The 20,427-nt window shown below is 38.1% G+C and overlaps 1 protein-coding gene across 1 annotated transcript in view; it reads left to right on the top strand.

The window, feature by feature from the left end:
- The window catches only part of LOC146005261 (nose resistant to fluoxetine protein 6-like), a 44,659-nt gene that overhangs the window by 7,098 nt on the left and 17,134 nt on the right, over positions 1-20,427 (top strand). The window contains exons 4-11 of the mRNA XM_083144360.1: positions 335-429; positions 997-1,190; positions 2,721-2,881; positions 8,558-8,726; positions 11,176-11,369; positions 13,940-14,081; positions 18,093-18,282; positions 19,477-19,619. Coding sequence (XP_083000486.1) covers positions 335-429; positions 997-1,190; positions 2,721-2,881; positions 8,558-8,726; positions 11,176-11,369; positions 13,940-14,081; positions 18,093-18,282; positions 19,477-19,619 — 1,288 coding nt within the window. The remainder of the gene's footprint in view (positions 1-334; positions 430-996; positions 1,191-2,720; positions 2,882-8,557; positions 8,727-11,175; positions 11,370-13,939; positions 14,082-18,092; positions 18,283-19,476; positions 19,620-20,427) is intronic.

Genomic DNA, 20,427 nt, shown 5'->3' with positions numbered 1-20,427 from the left:
GCTCAAGTGGTAAAGGTGTATATTTCATAGCTGCGTTCTAAGGGGATGTCGTTATACACTACAAAACATTTCGTAACTACAATTTCTAACCTTTATTTTAAAAGTTGTTCAAAGATAATAATTGTAATTGGGACCATTTTAAGGGGGATTTGCATTTACCACTTTCGTCTATCCCGAGTTTTTCACTGCTTTCAATTGAAGGTTTGGATTTTTCTCAAAATTTCTGGAGGGGCTGTAGCTGTGTGGGTGTAGACAAAGATATACATTTACCTTGACACAGAAAAACATATATATTTGCTGGGGATAATGAATGTATTTCTTTTTTCCTCACCAGGTGTGTTTTTGCCTCGTTAATCGCGCTGTTTTTGGCAGGATCTATTTATGATAGATCTGCAGACGCGGAAACCCAGGAAGATGAGGATGAGAAAGGTAAGCAAATTGTTTCGCCTGCTGTCCAGTATCATCATTTTGATCAGGACAAAATGACAGAATTCAAAAGAGAAAGATGTTTGTGTTTTGTATGCATGCAATCACTCACCACAAATTTACATTTGGCACTTAGAGTATTCATTTTGTAGTAGTAAAAAATCCTTAGCACGTTACGGACAGACTGTGGTAATTCAAGGAAGGCAATCCGTCTAGATTGTAAACGTCCTTGTCAGTGTATCACTTAGCTAATAAAAATGAATAAGCAGGCCTGGAGATGGGTGGGGGAAGAGGTTTGACTCTTTTGAAACACGCCCAAATGTCACTCACATTTACACTATAGGGGAACCACAAGCAAAAAACTCCGCGAAGATCCGCGGCTCCCGTGCACCGTCCTCCCGCGTGGAGGGGATAGGGAGAGTGGAGCAGGCTTCCTTATGGACCGCGCTGAATGGAGGAAGAGAAAGCTGCGCGGACACTTTTCGCCGAAGGTTCTTTTCCTTGTGGTCGCTCTATAATTTATGTACTTGTTGATAAGATCTGTACATTATCGATTTCCGTACGTTGCAGGTGTGGTCCACAAAATTTTGGTATCCTTTTCGGCAAGAAGAAATATTTCCAAGCTGACTACCAAGAAATCAGAGGAACACCCTTTGGACATTATCCACGGAACGAGATGCATCTGCATGTGCTGTGTACTTATTGGCCACAGATTTCTTACGATGTTCATGGAAGCGAACTATGACACCCAATTCGCTGAACACGTACGTAAGACAAGATGTTTTATCCAAATTATATGTACAGGGTAAGTCAAAAAGATGTTCCCGATTTCAGTATTTTTTAAAATTCTTTTGAAAAGAAAAACTCAATAAGTTTCTTCTAGTAAAATTACAAAGTTCCAGTCCTCGTACCAACAAAATTAGAAACATCTAGTTTTCTAGCTCAGGTGTTGTCCTTTCAAGAACTTACATAGTTTGGTGCTCGTTGGACTTTCCATTTTTTTCTAGAAATAAAAGTCTCTGTCATCCTTGAACTACCCTTGTAATATAAGGGTGTTTAGGTACGCCCGGAGCGAACACTCAACATTTCTAGAGTTCGTAATTTTGCAACTTTTCTATGAATGCTGTAAATTTGTAGTTTTACTGCAAGAAACTTGATAAACCTTTCATTTCGAAAATACAAATCTCATTACTTCTCCTGCAAACAATATAAATTTCAAAATTATTGAAATCGGGAACATAATTTTGACTTATCCTAAAAATTTAAACCATTAAATACCTCATGTAGAAAAGGTAATTGCTGTTAAAGTTAATTTGATTTCTAAGAGGAAGAGAGGGGTCAATCCCCTGAACGCCTCAGGCGTCTCTAGTGGGGTACAGTATTGTAGTCAAAAACAATTCACAGGGTACATGCGGAGTTTCGTGAAAGTTAAATGAAGACCATGTTTCTATTAACTTATGATTATTTTACTATTAAATGTGTGGATGAAATCATTTAACTTTTGCAAAAGAAAAGAAAGAAAGTAGAATACTGATGATAATGATATACTCATTATTTGGCATTAACATGGCATGTTACAATACACAAGATGTTTTTTAAAATAACAAATATGAAAAGCTTATTTTAAAGATTGGATTTGAAAGTAAAGGCTACAGTAGTAAGGCTACAGTACAGCATGTTATTGTATTTTCTTTTCTTGAAGATATTGTTTTATGATTTGTCAGTTTGTATACTGTTAGTTACTTCAATAATACTGTTAAGAACACTAAAAATGAATCGCTTGAATAAGAAGTACTTTGAAGTCCGCACTACTTACATTGAGCAATAAAGTATTCTGTTATTGTTTCTACCTGTCTACTCGATCACAATTTTAAGTGCCTCTCTTTATAGGTCAACCTCAACACATTTGTCACTAGAACGTTTTGCACATACATGTGTTGTAATGTACACACACACACACACACGCACGCATATATGTACACAGGGAGTTCAAAAACTACAGTAGAAGGGTGCTGGTAGATATGAAAAAGAGTGACTCTTCCTGATAAACATTACTCCAAACTATATCCTGTACATATGCAATCCAACATAACAAATAATGAATAGAAAGACTTGCATAACTTTCAGGGGCTCGTGACAAGGTTGCCACAGACGACTTGTAAACAACTTAACAAACCAATAACGATATACTTGAGAACTTCTACGAACACAGCAAACTTTACAAATTGAATTCAAACAAGAACATTCGAAAAACATTTAACTCCATTCTTAAGCCTCGGCTGCATGTTTTTCAGGTATACCAGTATCCCATTTCTCAAATTGTTTTGAATGCAACGTCTATTGTGGACACCTTTTTTGTGATGAGTGGATTTCTATGTGGATACTACATCCTGGAAGCTTTGAAGAATGGGAAGAAATTCAAGTTCTTCTGGTTCGTGGCACATCGTCTCATCAGGTACGTTTCACTTTTACATGAACATGGCACAAATGCATAGTTCTAAAATGTTTAAACTGTTTAGAGTTTGTGCTAAACACAGTCAAGTTATGAAGTAATAGTGAGATAATATTTGGCAATATTTTATATATATTTTCAACCAGTGGCGGCTCGTGGTGATCCAGTGGAGGGGCGATAGCTCACCAATTTGCTCTATTGATTTGCTTTATTTTACTTCGCCTTTTGTACCACATTTGGCTAATTTGCGAAGATGGAGATGAGTGATATGATGAAATTCATGAATGGACACACAAAATCCATGCCCAGGCCGGGATTCCAACACGGAACACCTGGCGTCGTAGCGCGATGTGTTAACCAATCCGCCACGGGGGCCGGCACAAATTTGCTGTATTAGTAATGTGAGTTTAAATGATGAATTTCGTATAACAGCCAATGTGATAAGAAATTGATACGTTCGTGTTTACCGAATATCATGTTTTAAATTAATAATTATTTAACAGTAATGACAAGAAGATGGAAGAAGGAATAGAATTCTAATAGATTTAGTCGTTTAACAGAGGGGAAAATTTAGAAGAAGGGATATTAATTTTTACACAACTTGATAAGCACAATGACGAATATTTACGTGCATTGATCGTGAAAATTTCTAGTAAAAAGTTACACAGAAAATGTATCCTGTCCTACATGACTAATTGATATGTGAAATAGGGCACCAAAATAAATATCTCACTGGAAAGGTGATATCTGCGTTACCAGAAACTCTACAGTAAAAACTTCAAACTTACCAGAAATCTTCTTCAGACATGCTTGTAACTGAAATTCATCCTTTTCTCCTTCAACGCGAAATTTGCGAGTGAACTCACGACCTCCCTTCTTTGACACTTGTTCTAGATTCAAATTCGGACTAGATCTTTATGTTTATTTCTTCATCCAGACTTCTGGTAGAAAAACTCGCACCAACAATTTCTCCACACTGTTCATCGCGACAAATGCACAACTACAGCAAACAACGACCGAAAAAGCTTCACCTTTCTATGGAAAACGAAGAAACAACAAGTGTCAATACTATCGTCTTCCCATCCGGTCGTTTTATTGCTTCGGGGTTGCCAGACAATTTTGCCAAATTTTAAGAAATTTGTAGTTTACAGGTTCCTGTAGCGGGTCTTGGTGAGTTAGATGACGAGTTTCTAATTTATTAGCATCCGCCTTGAAAAGAAATTGGAGAACTTTGTCACACTATCAGGAATTTTTTCAAACGTGCTAATCAAAACATATATGTAAATCGACATGATGTAATCCAAATGTACTTTTCACTAAACTCAGAAAAAATACAACGCATGTATACGATAATTTTGCGTATAACAAGAATCTATAGCCGACTTCCGTGGCTAGCATACCGCATTACAAAACCAGGGCTCCTGGGTTCGAATCCCGGCATGGGTATGTGTGTTCTTTGTGAGTGCCCCTCCATCAATTTCATTATATCATAACTCATCCTCATCGTCGTGATTACCGAAAAGTAGCAGAAAGCGACGGTAAATAACAAAAATGAAGCAAGAGTCTACTTTTTCAGATACCGATATTTTCTTTCCTCATTGGAAATTGCGTAATTTATTGCTCTACTCTTATGTCATAAATGAATAAGATTATGGAATACAGAATGATTTTTTTCAACGGTTGGTAATTTTCTTTCTTATGTTAACTTCATTGATTCTGGCAACCCTTCATTGTTTACCGTTTTCCGGAGAGAGGGCCAGTTTCGCCTAGGGGTGGGTTTCGGACGACAAACCCTCAGTCCTCCCAGCCAGAGATCCCGCGCATGTTATTCCCCCAGTTCCCTCGCCTCCTGCCCCTCGCGACCGCGCCTGAGAATGCTCTACGTCTCGTAAAGTGGGAGGACGGCGCCCCGCCACATTTCTCTCGAAGTTCAGTATTTCCCCGCACGGTGGCGTGCAAACTTTGCAATTCTCACGGAAGAATGAATACAGAACCGACTAACCAACGATAAGCAATGGAATATTTGCAATTCAGACAATGTAAAAGCTAACATATAAATGTTAATGTAATGTTTGTTCACTTGTGGTTGCACACGGCAGTGCGGCTTCCGTATCGTCCTTATGACCGGCCGCCCCTGTTTTCAACAAGTGTAAATATGATAGGGGGCAATTGCCTTCCTTGCCTCCCCCCCCCCGTGCGCACGCCTACGGCTCATATCATCTCCACTCGTACTATCTCCACGTACAGTCCTCGGGCACGGTCATTTGCCGTCCTCAGATTTTTTCCAAGGAGGGACAAACATGGTATTTTTCCTAGTGGTATTATATTACCCTGATAATATGTTGCCACCTCAAAAAAACACTTGAATTTGAAATCATCGCATTAAATTACTATGATTGAAATCAAATTTTACGTGTGAAAGATATACTTTTAGGTTGACACTCGATTTTTAAGGAGGGAGGTGTGGTCATCCTTGCTCCCCCTTGGAGCTGTCAATGTCCCTACATTATTATACTTTCACCTAGAAATTTAGTGTAGAGGAATCTTATAGCCGTTATAAAACAATATTATACTCTTAAAGAAAATAAAGTATTTTCAAGCCGATTAAAGTTCAAAGCAACTACAGGAAAAGGGGGTACAATGGCGCAATCACAGGGGGGCAATCGGCATTGCCCCTCCCCAACCTTGGACGGAAATGAATTCTAGGGTTGCAAGGGGGGCAAACATTGAAGTAAAAGAAAGCAAGACTAGTAGAATCTAAGAATAGCAGGACAAAAGGATACTCAAGATTAGTTTTCACGTCTCTCTTACATTATTTCTTCCAGACGGCCAAGAGCACCTGCAAGGCGGCACAAAGGGAAATTGCCCCCTCGATATCAAATTTTATACAAATAAAATACATTTCGTAAAATTATCTCGCTCGCTTCGATCTCAGTTTCCGCTTTTCTTACAGTCTTACAAGTTCAGATCCTTAGCTATGGGGCGGTGGGAGTTAGCCCTGTGCGATTCGCTTGCAATTTTATTGTTTTCTGTAATGCGTTGTAAATTCCCAGAGAGAGAAGTTATGGCTACCAAGTACTTCAGACGCTTGCTGATAATTTGTTTTGTCTTAAATACATGAACACACATGAACACAATTGTTTGGAGAGAAAGGAGAGCGGCACATTTCAGAGACAATTTATTAATTCCTTATGGTGCCTCTATGTTGCTGCATTATATACCATATATAATATATACTGGGTGATTGGTAATTCGACCTATTCCTGGAAAGGGGTAATACTAGAGCACATTTGCAACAAATTGGATTCCAGTGGATTCCCAAGAAGAATTGAGAGAGAGAATTGAGACATAAAAGACAGAGTGTCAACGCGAGTGACTGTGTCTGAAGTACGCGGCAGGCTGCGTGCTTGCATACGTAACCGGGGGAAGCAATTTTAACAGGATTTGTAGTTTTTGTAACAGTTAATTCTGACAACCTGGAATCATGAGAATGGTAAATAACACTATTTTTCCACTCATTTTCGTTCCTTTATTTCTCACAACCGACAACTTCTTTTCACTTTACAAAGAGGTCTACAACGCGCCTTCTCCGCTTATTATTCAGATTTTTGCCCCATCCCGTGTGCCAATTGACAACATTTGTATATTTTTGGAGAGCTTATGAAACGAGGAAGTATTTTCCGTAATTTTTACGCTAAGTGTGTTACCAATTTTTTGAGTAATCCTCTTCGATTTAAACGATAATTTCCAAATTTCTTCATGACGTGTGCTCCAATGACTGTTTCTTTCTGTGGGTATGGGAATTTTGGGCATGAATTTTTCCCCAGTAGTCACTCATTCGTCAGCTGTTAGCAACGTGTCGATTAAGTGTCCAGTGTGTAGTAGTTTCTTCACAATTATTAGTTTTTTGGTCGCAAGTCGAAATATGTCACGAAAATCTACAAACTGCAATAACTCGATACCCATTGATTTCCGACCCCCGGTGCATAGGGTCACATTACCAATCACCCTGTATATGTATATATAAGCAATCCCATAACAGAGCTCCGATTACAATGGGATATCACAAACCCAATACTCACATTATGCAACACAAAAAAGATAAATAGATAAAAAATTAAAAGATAAACAAAATACAATATATAGACACACATATACATACACTCATCAATGCAATGGAACAAAAACAGTGAGATACGAGTAAAATGAGGGTTTTCCTCTCAACTAAACTTTTATCAAGGTTCTTGCCCCCCCTAATCAGAGGGTCTATTGCTCTATTATTGCCTATGACGAGCGTACAGGAACGATAGACAGCATAGCAATTACCATAGGGTGTTTTCATGGTTTAGCCTACAGCATAATGCATGATAGTTTGAATTTCCGGAAAGTGTGCGCACGATGGTGGCAAACGTTTGTGGATGATGAAAATATTGAACGTGAGGTGCGACTGTGGTTGGGACAGCAGCCCAAAGACCTTTTTGAGGGACTGATACAGCGATGGGATAAGTTTATCAATGTGGGTGGAGATTATGTTGAAAAATAAAAACGGTTTTCAAGTCAGTATCTCTCTTAGTATTTATTTAATAAACGTTTGTGACCTACTTATTTTCTTATTCTCGTACATTTAATGACTGTCCTAAATGGAAAGAAGCACATCACCAAGATCTTGGTATCCTTATAGATTCAAAGCTCACTTTCGAAAATCACATCTCAATCATCACTAAAAAGGCAATGCGTATGCTACCGAAATCAATAACCCGAAAACATTTTCCATTACTTCAAACCTTTTGTGTCCCCCATTCTACAATACTCGGAAAACATATGCAACATAACATGACTGTCCATTCTCATACCTCAGATCGATAGTGTTTAGCTTTTTCCTCTCCATCGTTCGACATAGAGTAGCGGTCGTGACACACCTATCCAATAGAGATGTGTTTGATAACTTACACATCAATATCCCAGAATCTCGTAGATACATGAGAGATATCAAATTATTACAAGAGCTCATTAGTTGAAAGTTAATATTTAGCATCCCACTAAACGAATTTCCCTCAAAGTGCCTGGACATAAAACACAGAGCAAGGAACTTTCCACACTGCAACTCCCTGACTCCCATACAACGTTCATTATTCCATAGGCTACCTAATCAGTTCAAAAACATCTCAAACCAAATACATATCTTCAGCTCTGAATCATATTTTATCACCAACTTACAAAACATTGTACATACGTAATGCTATTGTGAAACTGAGTACTGTTCAATCTTTGCACACGTTTGTTTAGTTTTCTTTGTTAACATTAGTCTACAGTTTTACAACAAATGAAAGTATTATAGGCAGATATTGAACTCAGGCAGAAAATCTTTTGCACTATGAATTACTGTCTGCAAGGAGTTCTGAAATCGTCCGATAAGATGCACCTGCTTTCACTTCTGGACGTTTATCTGTAGTTTTACTGTTGTTTCTTTCCGGTTTAAAATCTGTACTGGAAATAATTTCAATAAATAAAATAACAATCAACCAATACAGGTTACACGCACAACATTCTTACTCTCATTACTATGAATCTTTTTGAATATGTTATCAACAGAGCATGAACTTTAAAATTTTTGAAAATTTTAAAATTTTTGAATTTTGTTACACTTCTTTTGTGTTATTAATTTGTATATTGTTTCAGATTGTGGCCCGTATACTTATTCACGATAGCCCTATATGCTACTATATTGCCTCGTATCGATAATGGCCCACTTTGGAATAGGGAAATCGTAAAAAGGACTGACGCTTGCGTCAAGAATTGGTGGATGAATGTGTTTTATTTGCAAAATTACCTCGACGTAGAAAACATGGCAAGTAAAGTTTATTTTTATTAATTTTTCATGATACTGTGGATAATTATGTGTGTTTTATATGTATGGTTATGTGGAAAAATCTTTGAATTCTATTCAATGAAATTTTATAATAGGCAGAGATGAAGTAAGAAAGAAATCGAGAGAGACAGGGAGAGAGCGTGCAAGAGAGGGAGAGAGAAAATGAACGACAGATATAGAGACTGATAGAACAAAAGAGAAAGAGATAAGACAGGGAGGGGAAATAGGAAAAGAAATGGAGAAAAGCGGGGAGGCAGCGAGAGAGCAAGAATAAGAGAAAATGGGAAAAGACCGAGAGAGGGGGGGGTAAGAGACACAGTAGGAAGAAACAGAGAAAGGGGGAGAGAGAGAGGGAGAGGGAGAACGGGTAGAGAAAGATTGATTGATGTTTTAAGTTCACTTTATGCACAGTAAGGCTAATCGGGACTGGATCTACAGTTTAAACTGGGATCCGAACCACTATGTGCTTCCAGCAGGTATAGAACCCGGGACTCCTTGATTTCAAGGCGACAACACGCCCTCGGGGAGGCAGGCAGAAAAAGAGGACAAAGGAAGAGGAAGAGAGTGAAGGAATGCATATTTAAAAAGAGAGGAGAGAGGGGAAAGAGAGAAAAAGAAATAGTGAAAACGAAAAGGAAAAGAGGGAGGGAGAGGGGAAAACAAAGAGAAAACGAAATTGAATGAGAAAAAGAGAAATAGAAGGATTAGAAACACTGACAGAGTGAGAGACAGAGAGAGACATGGAGGTGGAAATAGAGAGAGAGGGGGAGTAAAAGAGGAGAGGGGCATCGAGAGGGCAAAAGTAAAGAGGAAAAAGATAGGGGGGAAAGAGACCTATAGGGTAATAAATATAGAAAAATACAGGAAGGGAGAAAAAAGCAGAGGTAAGAGAGATTGATTTGGTTATTTTACTTCGATTTTCTGCCACTACTGTCGCCATAGATTGCCTTTGGATTCAATTTCGCTCGCAAGTCTCTCACTATCGGGCGTATACAACGGAATTGATAGTTTCAGCCAACAATCATCTGTTTCATTTTCATATAGCACTGTGTATTGGTAAGATAGACTAAACTACATTTTAAACATGGAGATGATGCCTATATTCACTTTAAGTTTTAATTTCACTTCACGATCCATGTTTGAGGGCCAACTATTACAGACAAATTACGGTTACTCGCTTACTAATGGGCTTCGAGTGTATACCGATCGTTTTGCCTGTTAGTGCGATCGGGTGAAGAAGCTGTCAATACCGTACGCGTATTTACAAACCCTATAGTTCTGCAGAACCTCCAGCGATATGTGGCTTCTGATTGGCTTTCATTCCGGAAACGTTTCATTATGTAATGTTCTTTCAAATAAAATAGAGAAAACGTTAGAGGGTAGGGTTCAAATTTCTCAGTGAAGATTTCATAGATCCATCACAACAAGTTAAGAAACCCTTTAAAATTAAGTTAAATTTTACCACATTTTTAAAATTAATGTTTTGAAAGACAGAACAGCAAAACTCTTCTTGAAGGGGAATGATATTCCAATTTTCAACATTATTCAAAATTTTTGTGATATTTGTTATTTTATAACACCATTAAGCCTTGTTTCCATGATAATCAAAAACTAAATATGCTGTTTAGTTTTATGTTTTAAAATATAATAAATTCTGGCTTGGTCAGCATATTGATTTTTTTATTTATTCTTTGCTTTGCAAAATTTGCCGTACGTTTGGGTTCTTTCAACATATTCTCTGTTATATATTAGCTGCATTATAAATCCAACTGTCCCATTTGCGAGAATTAAATGTAAAATTTCAGAAAAATTATCATAGGAATAAACATTCGTTGCCATTACGCCCCTATTGTATATTTACTATGTCACGTACATGGGTGATTATACAGAAATGACGTTTTTAGCATTTGAAGATATGAAAATGTTTCTCATATAATACAGTAGGCTAATTAATCACTTCACATAGCGCTTTCAGAAATATTCAACATTGTTACTTTTCGATGGCTTCATGATGATTTTTATCACAAGAAAAAGGTTGAATAGCATCTTTCCACACAAAAATATATATATGTTCACATAATTTCAACAACTTCATCACAAACTTTATTACTAAATAAATATTACTGATTTTTCCATTCTTTTTTTTCCTGTCAACAAACAATGGAAGCAGAACATAAACATTTCCGGCGCGCAGCCAATAAGGGACTATTTCTCTGGTTCTACAGCACTCTAGGGTTTGTAAATACGCATACCGTACGCTATCTAGCGTCATCCTTGCGAACCATTTGGCCCTGGAGCGAAATCCTCTCTATTCAACACACTAATATCCACAGTAGCAACTTAGAATATGATAGCGTTCTGTGGAACACGCTGTTAAATTGTTTGTTAAAGTGCAATAAATTACTGACGTTGTATTCTTTCTTCACAGTGCATGGTGCAAACATGGTACGTGGCCTGTGATTTCCACTACTACCTGATCTCACCCCTTGTCGTGTTGTCCCTGAGGAAATATCCAAGGAAAGGGAAGATATTGACGGGGTTTCTTCTCGTGGTCTCAATCATTGTACCGTTTGTGATCACTTACGCAGGGGACCTGGATACGACTGTAATGCCATATTTCTCGTAAGTACAGGGAAGAACGTAATTGTTTAAATATATTCAATCAGTGCTCCCAGTTATTAAAATTGTCATAAAACACCCCCCCCCCCCCCTCCCCACCTACTGCACTGTGCCCATATCAATAGATTCAAGCACCCGCCTTATCCCGAAACTTGATCAAGTATCTCCCTAACTACACTCTTAGGAATTACCGTAGAAATAAAATATTCTACCGTTAAAATTTAACGGTTTGCCTGTTCATTTACAAAAACGGGAGAAGCAACAATTTTTTATTTAAATTTGAATATACGTATCGTATCGTACCCAAGGTATTGAGTAAGAAGTTACAAGTCTTATGTCATTCTAAACATATCAGGAAGCAGAGAAAGGAATGCGGAATAAACAATTAGGCAAACGTTAGGTTAGTGACTTGAGAGACGGCTATGGAATGAGCGTTGGAATCGTGAGGGAGCGAGATCAGTTGGCGAGAATACGAGAGAGAGAGAGTAAGGACTGCGGATTGTGTGATAGAGAAGGGAAGTGGGAATCGATTATTGGACAATGGGGCGCGAACAGATTGAATTCTGACAGGAAGATCAGACGAGTGACAATTGAGAGGACAAGCGTGGAAATATCCTTCATCTATTTGCGAGGCAAGTATTATCCTTTTCTTATCAATTTCTATATCGGTTCAGTCATGGAGAGTACAGAAATCCAAGTATTGCACATGTAAATTCTTCTTTTACCATTCCTTTGAACGTAACCTTTCTCATATATGACATTTAGGCCAAGCGAGTGATAACCATCTGAAAGATGAATGATTAATAACTAAATCACCCAATCGAAGATTCAAGGTTCTTGGTTCGATCCCAACGCAGTTTTAACATTGCGTTACGGTATTTTCATGCATAAAATGGATAAATTTCTTCTTTAACCGTTCCATTTCCCCTCCAACTGCATTAGAATATTCGCAGGTCAATTACTTCCTATCTTTGTCTTAAATAATTTATTTTTCATTACTTAGAAATTCACAGCAATTAAAAATAATTTCTTATTAGGTAAAGAGGAAGTGTTCCACCCGTGACACAAAATTGTTAACCTGTAGCTCCAAAACTGGGAAAGTATTTTAAGTGTAGTTGTGTTTAATGAACAGTGTTTAGTTTCATATTTCATTGCACAGAATCTGTACGAAAAACGTTGCTTAACTATCAGTAGAATAGTTGCTTTAATGGTAAAAAATGTAGTCTGTACGTCGAAGCCGTGACAGTGGGATAGTCCCTCTGCTTCCCCCTTCAGGCACCCGTTTATGGAGACATCAAGAATTTCGAAATCATTTCGAATCGCCATTCAACTTGTCCTTGTGCGTGGAGCGCTCCAGGGATTTATTCTTAGGGCTCGGAAGTTAACCTAAAAAGTCTCAAAAAATGACCTTAGAATTATTAGAAGACAATTTAAAATGGCAAAATATGACCTCAAAATAATTTTCGCTCTTAAAGTGAAAGCTTGATTTTTCATAAATTACAAGAGAGTCGTTAGCACTTGTGTATAGCGTGCACCAGATTATAATTTTCTTATATTGTGACTAATTTTACTTCAAAACCACAGAAAATTGTTTTAAATTTGCTGCAGGAAATAAATGTACCACAAATAATTATTTAATGTATTGCGAAATATTTCAGTTAAAAGTAATATTGTGTTTTTACATTGAACGTGTTTTCGATGAATAGCAAATTTGCCAAAAAGACCAAGCCAGGAAATTCAAACTTGTAAGTCGTGCTAGCAAATGCATTTTAAAATCAGGAAACGATAGGGGAGGAGGAGGAAAATAAACCTTAAAAATGAAGAGAAATGCAACAAAAGCGGCAAGAAAATTACTAAAAAATGACCTAATAGCCAAAGAGGCTGGAAAATACTGACTCGAACTCCTGGCGAGATTCTTACGTTCAAAATTCCACTTCTGGTCTCACTCTATGGTTTTGAGAGTTTGTTCGGTTATTAACTATTTCGAAACTATTAACCTAGTTAGTTCGTAAACTTAAAGACTCATCCTGTGCACTGACACGGATTCAGGGTTAACATTGACATTTGTTTGTTCCATGTTTATAGAAAAGTGTTCGGATAGTTATTTTGTTTTAAAAAGTACCTAGTTACATTTACTAGCCTCAAAAAGTAACTGAGTTACAGTTACTTGTTTGAAAAGTAACTAAGTTACTTTTACAATTACTTCTTACTGAAAATTTTCTTGCAAGCAAATACATTGTATGTATAACTGATGATTATTAACTAAAAATAATATGTGTAGACTTATACATGTATTTCATTTATGATTGTGGTTAGTTCGAAAGTCTTAATTAGGCTTAATTAAGTCTTCACAACTCCTACGTCACAAATAATCAAGTTTGTAATTTAAGTGTCCTAAATTAACTGTTGAAACGTTACTTTGCTGAAAAAAAGTAACTGTTACTTGTAACTAGTTACTTCCAAACAATGATATACAAACACATTGTGTTCGTCTTCTCAGATACATGTTTATTGAGTTAAAATTCTTTGGGATGTATTGTATCATCTACTGAACCCACACGTTCTCCTTGCAGCGTCCTGAAAGAACCATTATTCGATCCAACAACGCAAGGGACGTACATAAAGTCTCACACGAGAGGTAGCCCATTTTTGATGGGAATTATAAGTGGCTACATTACTCAGTCTATAAACTGGGAGAAAGTTAAAATTTCCAAGGTAAGAAACACATTTTGTGTCTGCAATAATATACACAGTATATGACTTATTCAAGAGAGAATCAAAGGGAATACAGACAAATTGTCTACATATTTTTTCTCACTCTTTTTTGATTGTAACTATTTTTCAATTTTCTCATTTTCTTTTTACTTTTTAATCTTGTCATTTGGTATCAATAATTTTCATGCGTGTGTTTTCTCTTCCCATCTTCTGCCTTAATTTCTTTTCTTTAATCTCTCTTTCAATCTTCTGTTTTTCACTTCCTTTTCGCTCAATCTCTGCCTCGCTTCTTTACCACTATTCCCTCTCTCTGTCTCATTTCAATATTTTTCCTCCCTCTCTCCTCTCTATCTCACTTGGTTATTTCGTTTCCCTTTTTCTCTCTTTCTCTGTCTCACTTGGTCTCTCTTCCCTTTCTATCCCTCTTTGTCTCACTTCGTTATTTCTCTTACCTCTCTCCGTCTCTGTCTCACTTTGTTTCTTTTTCCCCACTTCTTTATATATCTTTTATCTCTCTCCCTTCGTTATTTATTTCCCCTTTCTCTGTCTCACTTAGTCTCTCTTCCCTTTCTATCCCTCTCTGCCTCACTTCGCTATTTCTCTCCCTCTCTGTCTCACTTTGATTCTCTTTCCCACTTTTTTATTTCTCTCCGTTCTCTCTCCCTTCGTCATTTATTTCCCCATTCTCCCTGTCTCACATATTCAAAATTTGTAATTTGATGTAACAGTACCTATCATGTTACATGCATGACTTATTTTCAGGACAATTGGTGAAGAGCTGGTATAACAGCTAAAACCAATAAAGTATGAATGAACAGTTAATAATGTTTTTGCCACTCTAGGATACTTTGAAGGGAATATTACGAATGGCGGAACAATATGTTAGAGAAGTTATCATTGTATCACAGAAATGTCCTTAGTACGGTGAAATTCTGGATTGACTGTCGTGGAAAATGGTTGACACTTTAATTTAGTACTTTTTACCTTAAACATGAACGAAACTATAAAAAATACTGTTTCAATATTAACCCTTTACTGGAAGTATGTGTCTGACACACGCATGTTTTTTTTTCGTTGTGCTGGCAACCCTGTATGTTTCTGTGAAGCGAGCTCCTCAATACCTTCATAATTTTTTCTTCTTAGTTTGGTGGTGTGATTCATTGTTGTCGGTCGCGCTTGTGTGTTAGCTGATAAGAGCTTTTTTGTAACCTACCATGTCTGAGAGGCACATACTTCCAATAACGTAAGTTTTTTTGCGTGTCCCTTGGACACATACTTCCAGTAGTGCAGTTTTCTTGCACACAAATATTATTGATGTTGATGATTAGAACTTAGTTATAATGGAGGAAGGACCTTCTACATCTAGGAAAAGGAAACTAAGCGATGTAGCGAAAGTGGGTGAACCCAATTTTTGCGCCAAGGTTTCAAAAATGTGGGAAGAAGAGGACGAGCTAGAAGAGGAGATGGAAGATCTACAACCTTGGTGACAATGAAGTTCGACCAGAAAGGAATACGTGATTAAATGCACAGAGGCATAGGCGGTGGAATGGGTGACCCGCACAAGTGACGCATGTGTGTAAGAGGAGGCGTGTGAGCAGGCAAGAATCGTGATCCCAGCATGTTGCACCCAAGGTCACGTAAAGAACGAAAACGGGGAACAATACGCGTGACATTGAACTTCGACCAGGCACCAGACCCATACGGGAAATTCCAGATAGTGGCGCATTCGACGGAAGCATGACGTCACGGACACGATAAGGGAGTCCGCCGAATATACGCGCTTGCTGTGCACCGAGGAACCGCAGTGCATCATCACCATGGTCAGGGGAAAACCTATTGAACACACCGTGAGGAGAAGAGTGGTGGAGTTGCAACGGGATGGACTCAGTGAACGGGAAATAGGGCGCCAACTGAACTTACCCAAGTCAACCGTCCACTGCATCATCAAAGACCACCAAAATACGGGTACTACAGAGCCAGGTAAGGCCCCCGGTCGAAAACGCCTGCTGAGCGTGCGTGACCTACGGATATTTAGGCCCTATATCCAGACCAACAATCATGTTTCTGTGGCCGAATTACGACTGTGGACTCGAGAACGTTTTCACATTGAAGTGTCAACCAGAACCATTCGCCGTTACCTACAGCGATGCGGTTACCGAGTGTACAAGGCGAAACGTAAACCCTTCCTTTCCATGTTGAACAAAGGCAATCGACTACGGTGGGCACGAATGTACCGGGGATGGACATTTCGGCAGTGGAACATGGTTTTGTGGACGGACGAATCCATTTTCAATGTTGTGTACGGGAAAATACGGAAAACAGTCATTTGTCGGAAGGAGGAACAGAATGAAGCAAAATGTTATGCACGACGGGTACAGACACCTGCGTCAGTGATGGTATGGGGATGCACGACGGCACCTGGGGTTGGCCCACTACACGTCTGTGAGAGCATTGTGAATGCACACGCCTATACACGCATACTGGAGCGGCATCTTCCCACAGTGCAATGGCACCTGTTCCATAGGCGGCGTCTCATCTTTCAACACGACAATGCCAGGCCTCATACAGCGCGGCTGACAAGAGAATGGTTGACTCGCCATCACGTGCGAAATCTGCCATGGCCACCATCGAGTCCCGACCTCTCGCCCATTGAGAATGTGTGGCGTGTTCTTAAGCGACGTGTGCAACAGAGGGGACCCACGACAGTGGCTGCTCTTATCGCCTGCCTGCAGGAGGAATGGCACCGCATCGATGTGGAATACCTTGAACGACTCGTCCGCAGCATGCCCCGACGCATTACCACAGTTATTCGCCGACGGGGCGGCGTCACACCATGGTAAACAGGATCCCCTCTAACAGTGTCCGAACTTCAATGTCACGTGTAGATGGACGAAAATGTTTTATTTTGTGTGGACACCATACATTGCTGCGTTGCAGCAGAAATTTATGTTTTCCTTTGTTCCATGTAGCCTGCTGAATAAAATATGTTCAGCATATGCATGTGTTCTCCTTCTTTCACAACGCACTCCTATATTTGTGACTGGTCGAACTTCATTGTCACTAAGGTTGTATTTTCTGATGATGATTCCGATGTGGACCCCACGTTCATTCCTGTGACATATGGTTCTTCCACTGATGATGAAGATTGTCGTAATTTCGAAGCTAGTATTTCGTCTGTAAGTTGCAGGACAAATAAAGAGAAAGACGTTCCAGATTTCTTTCAAGGTAAGAAAGGATATTCTTGGGAATCTAAAGAACCAACAAAGACTAGACGTGTTCCTCGTCAAAATATAATACGAGGAATTCCAGGCTTGACAAAGATTGTTAGAAATTTAGGTGAAAATCCTCAAATGGAAGATATTTGGTCTCTAATTTTTGATGACGACATTATTGATCATATTCTGTTGTGGACAAATGTAAAATTAGAGAAAACAAGAATTAAAGTCAAAGAGCATCAAAAGAACAATTACAGATCAACTGATAAGTGTAAAATAAAGGCACTTTTAGCTCTTTTTATGCTTACATCAATTTGTAAGTCTGGACATGAGGATATGGTTTCCCTATTTTCTACTGATTCTATGGGTAGACCCATATTTAGATCAGCTATGTCAGTGAAGCGTTTCTAAATTTTGTTACTCTGCCTCTGATTTGACGACTCTGAAACAAGAGAAACACGGAAGGAGACCAACAAAGTTGCATTTTCATAAAAAAAGAAAAGTTTTTCTCAATAATAGTTATTTTTTCTTACGTAGCACTTGCGTTGTGTATGTATTTTGAAATAAATTTTATATTAGATTATAAGAATAAATCTATGTAATACTTTGACAAGGAAACAAAAGTTTCGGCGTTCCGTGTCTGTCAGACACATACTTCCAATTATGTAATAAAAAATCATACTTCCTGTTAAGGGTTAAAATACAACAAATATAAGCAACATACAACTTTAATAGTAATTTAAATTTGGACCTAAGTCCATAAATTATTCATATTAACATTCTCTGTTTTTTTCAGACGTCTGTGATTTGGATGGACATTGCAGCAGTTGTTTCCATATTTACTTTACTTTTAAGTGGTTACGTTTTCTACCAAGAAAACGAACCTTGTAGTGCACTTCTCAAAGCAACGTACAGCGCCTTTTATCGGTTTTGTTGGTCAATTCCGATTGTTGCCGTGTTACTAACAATGCACGTCTACAAATTTCGTAAGTGTTGCTTCTTATTTTAAACAACTTAGGTTATTTAGGCGATAATATAGAGTATTTTTTCTAGAGTGGGAATTTCAGATCCGAACTCAGGAAAAATCAGTCGCAGCCAACAATAATTTTGAAAATGGAACTAAATATATTATCAGTGTTGACAATCTTTCTAAATAACTGTAAATGTATGATACTTTGTTTTTCCCAAACATGGAACTTATCGGTAAGATTGGCAATATATAATATTATACATAGATATTGCAACAATTCTTTACATAAATAACTAATACATAGGTACACTGTAATCTTTAAACTTTAATTATTTCAAAATTTGAACCCCACCAATGTTAATTCTTACATAGATTTTAATAATCTAATTGTATATTTATCATTGCTGCAGGTTTGAGGTTTTTAAAGAGACGTTGTTATCATGGACGTTCGGAGGGGGGAAAGGGGGGGACAATTTCGCGCAACACTGACTTTGATTTGAGAGTGCCAGTGTTCTGTCTACCATATGAGATTAGGTAGTTGTTCTGTAATGGAGATCAAACCAAACAATTTCATTGTAACTTCGTCATTCGTTAGCACAGTAAAATAAATAAATGTAATCAATCAACTACTTTGATTCCACTATTATTCATTTTTTTTGTCTGTGAAAGCAAAGTAACAACCGAAGCCCACCATGCCAGCAGAACTGTTACTTCTAAGCAGCTACCATAAGTGACTGAGGTTAGAATGCAAGTTTGGTTTGTGTTTTAAGGCCACTTTTATGCACAGATAGGATAATTGGTTGAATTGAATTGATTTAATTTGTGTTTTTAAGTCCACTTTATGCACAGTATGGCTAATCGGGACTGAACCTACAGATTAAAGTGGGATCCCAACGACTGAGTACCTCCACATGGTTGTGGTTGGTTGAGGGAAATTGTCTTAAGGTTTCGCTAGCTGTTGGAGTGTTTATTGTCGTGGCTGCTGCCAAATTTTGTAGACGAACCAAAAACACATGAAGTATACCATTATTGGTTGTATGTAGACATCAGAGAATAGCATAAATGAAACAATTGCATCCCGAATAGACGACAGTCAAATATTTCGATTTGTTTACAATCTGAAGATAGAACATTTACATTCTCAATGGACAAAATGTTTGTTAAGATTTTTTATGTTGCTACATATTTGCTTTTCTCTGCCATCCTTTAGCAACCATCTACAAAATCCTTACCTGGAAAAAAATTATTCCGCTGAGTCGACTAACGTACAGCATCTATATCATACACTTCATCCCGATCTTCCATGAGTTTGGAAGTCGGAAGACAGTTACAGATTACAGAATATTAAATGCGGTAAGTGGATTTTTCTCTTAACAACTTTTCAAATTACCACGTAGTGTAAGTAAATAAACTTCGCGTGAGTTCACTTTATTATTTTTTTTAAAGTATGACACTTTCTTCCATTGTGCGAATTAACGAGGGAGGGATGCCGGGGATTTCCCCCCAGAAAAAAATTATCCCCGTCCAAATACTTTTTTTTTTATCCTGCCAGGGATGTTTTTATCTCCCTCAAAGAAAATGAAATTGAAAGGATGTAGTGTACCATTTATAAGCTATGTAACATAAGCAATTGAAAAATCATTCGTGTGCATTGATGGACCAGGCATCAAAGATTTCCATGCCGAAAAGTATGCAGCCTTGTGGATTAAAGTGCTCATATTTTACATGTATTGAAGTATTCACAAGAATTTTGTAGGTAGGTTAGGATGGACATTAAGTTTGAACGTGGAAATAGAAATTCGGTCAAATTTTCGGTGTTCTACAGTTCGGCAGCTCATTTTGTGTATGAGTTAGGGTTTTCCTTAGAATCTAAATAAAGTGTTTCTAAATCACGTGTAAATGTTATCACATGATGTTATGACGTAGGTTAGAACCAATTAAGTTACCAGGCCGAAAGTCGCACGAGTTTAACGCGTTATGGTAACTGGCTGTCCCATAAGTGCTTCCGTGCGTTTCGTGAGGTTCACTATGCTGTCCCAAAAGTCGCATTCCGTGCGACTCGTGAAAGAACGAGATTCACCAAACGCACCGGCCAGGAGGCTGGTTTGTTCGGTGAGAATCGTCTGCTACTCGCAGACAACGCGAGTGAATGATGGCTTCA

The sequence above is a fragment of the Lepisma saccharinum genome, chromosome 23 (assembly GCF_977018435.1).
Source record: "Lepisma saccharinum chromosome 23, izLepSacc3.1, whole genome shotgun sequence".
In the NCBI taxonomy this organism is placed as follows: Eukaryota; Metazoa; Arthropoda; class Insecta; order Zygentoma; family Lepismatidae; genus Lepisma; species Lepisma saccharinum.
The sequence above is the reverse complement of the archived record's forward strand: the minus strand, read 5'-3'. Positions and strand labels throughout refer to the sequence as shown.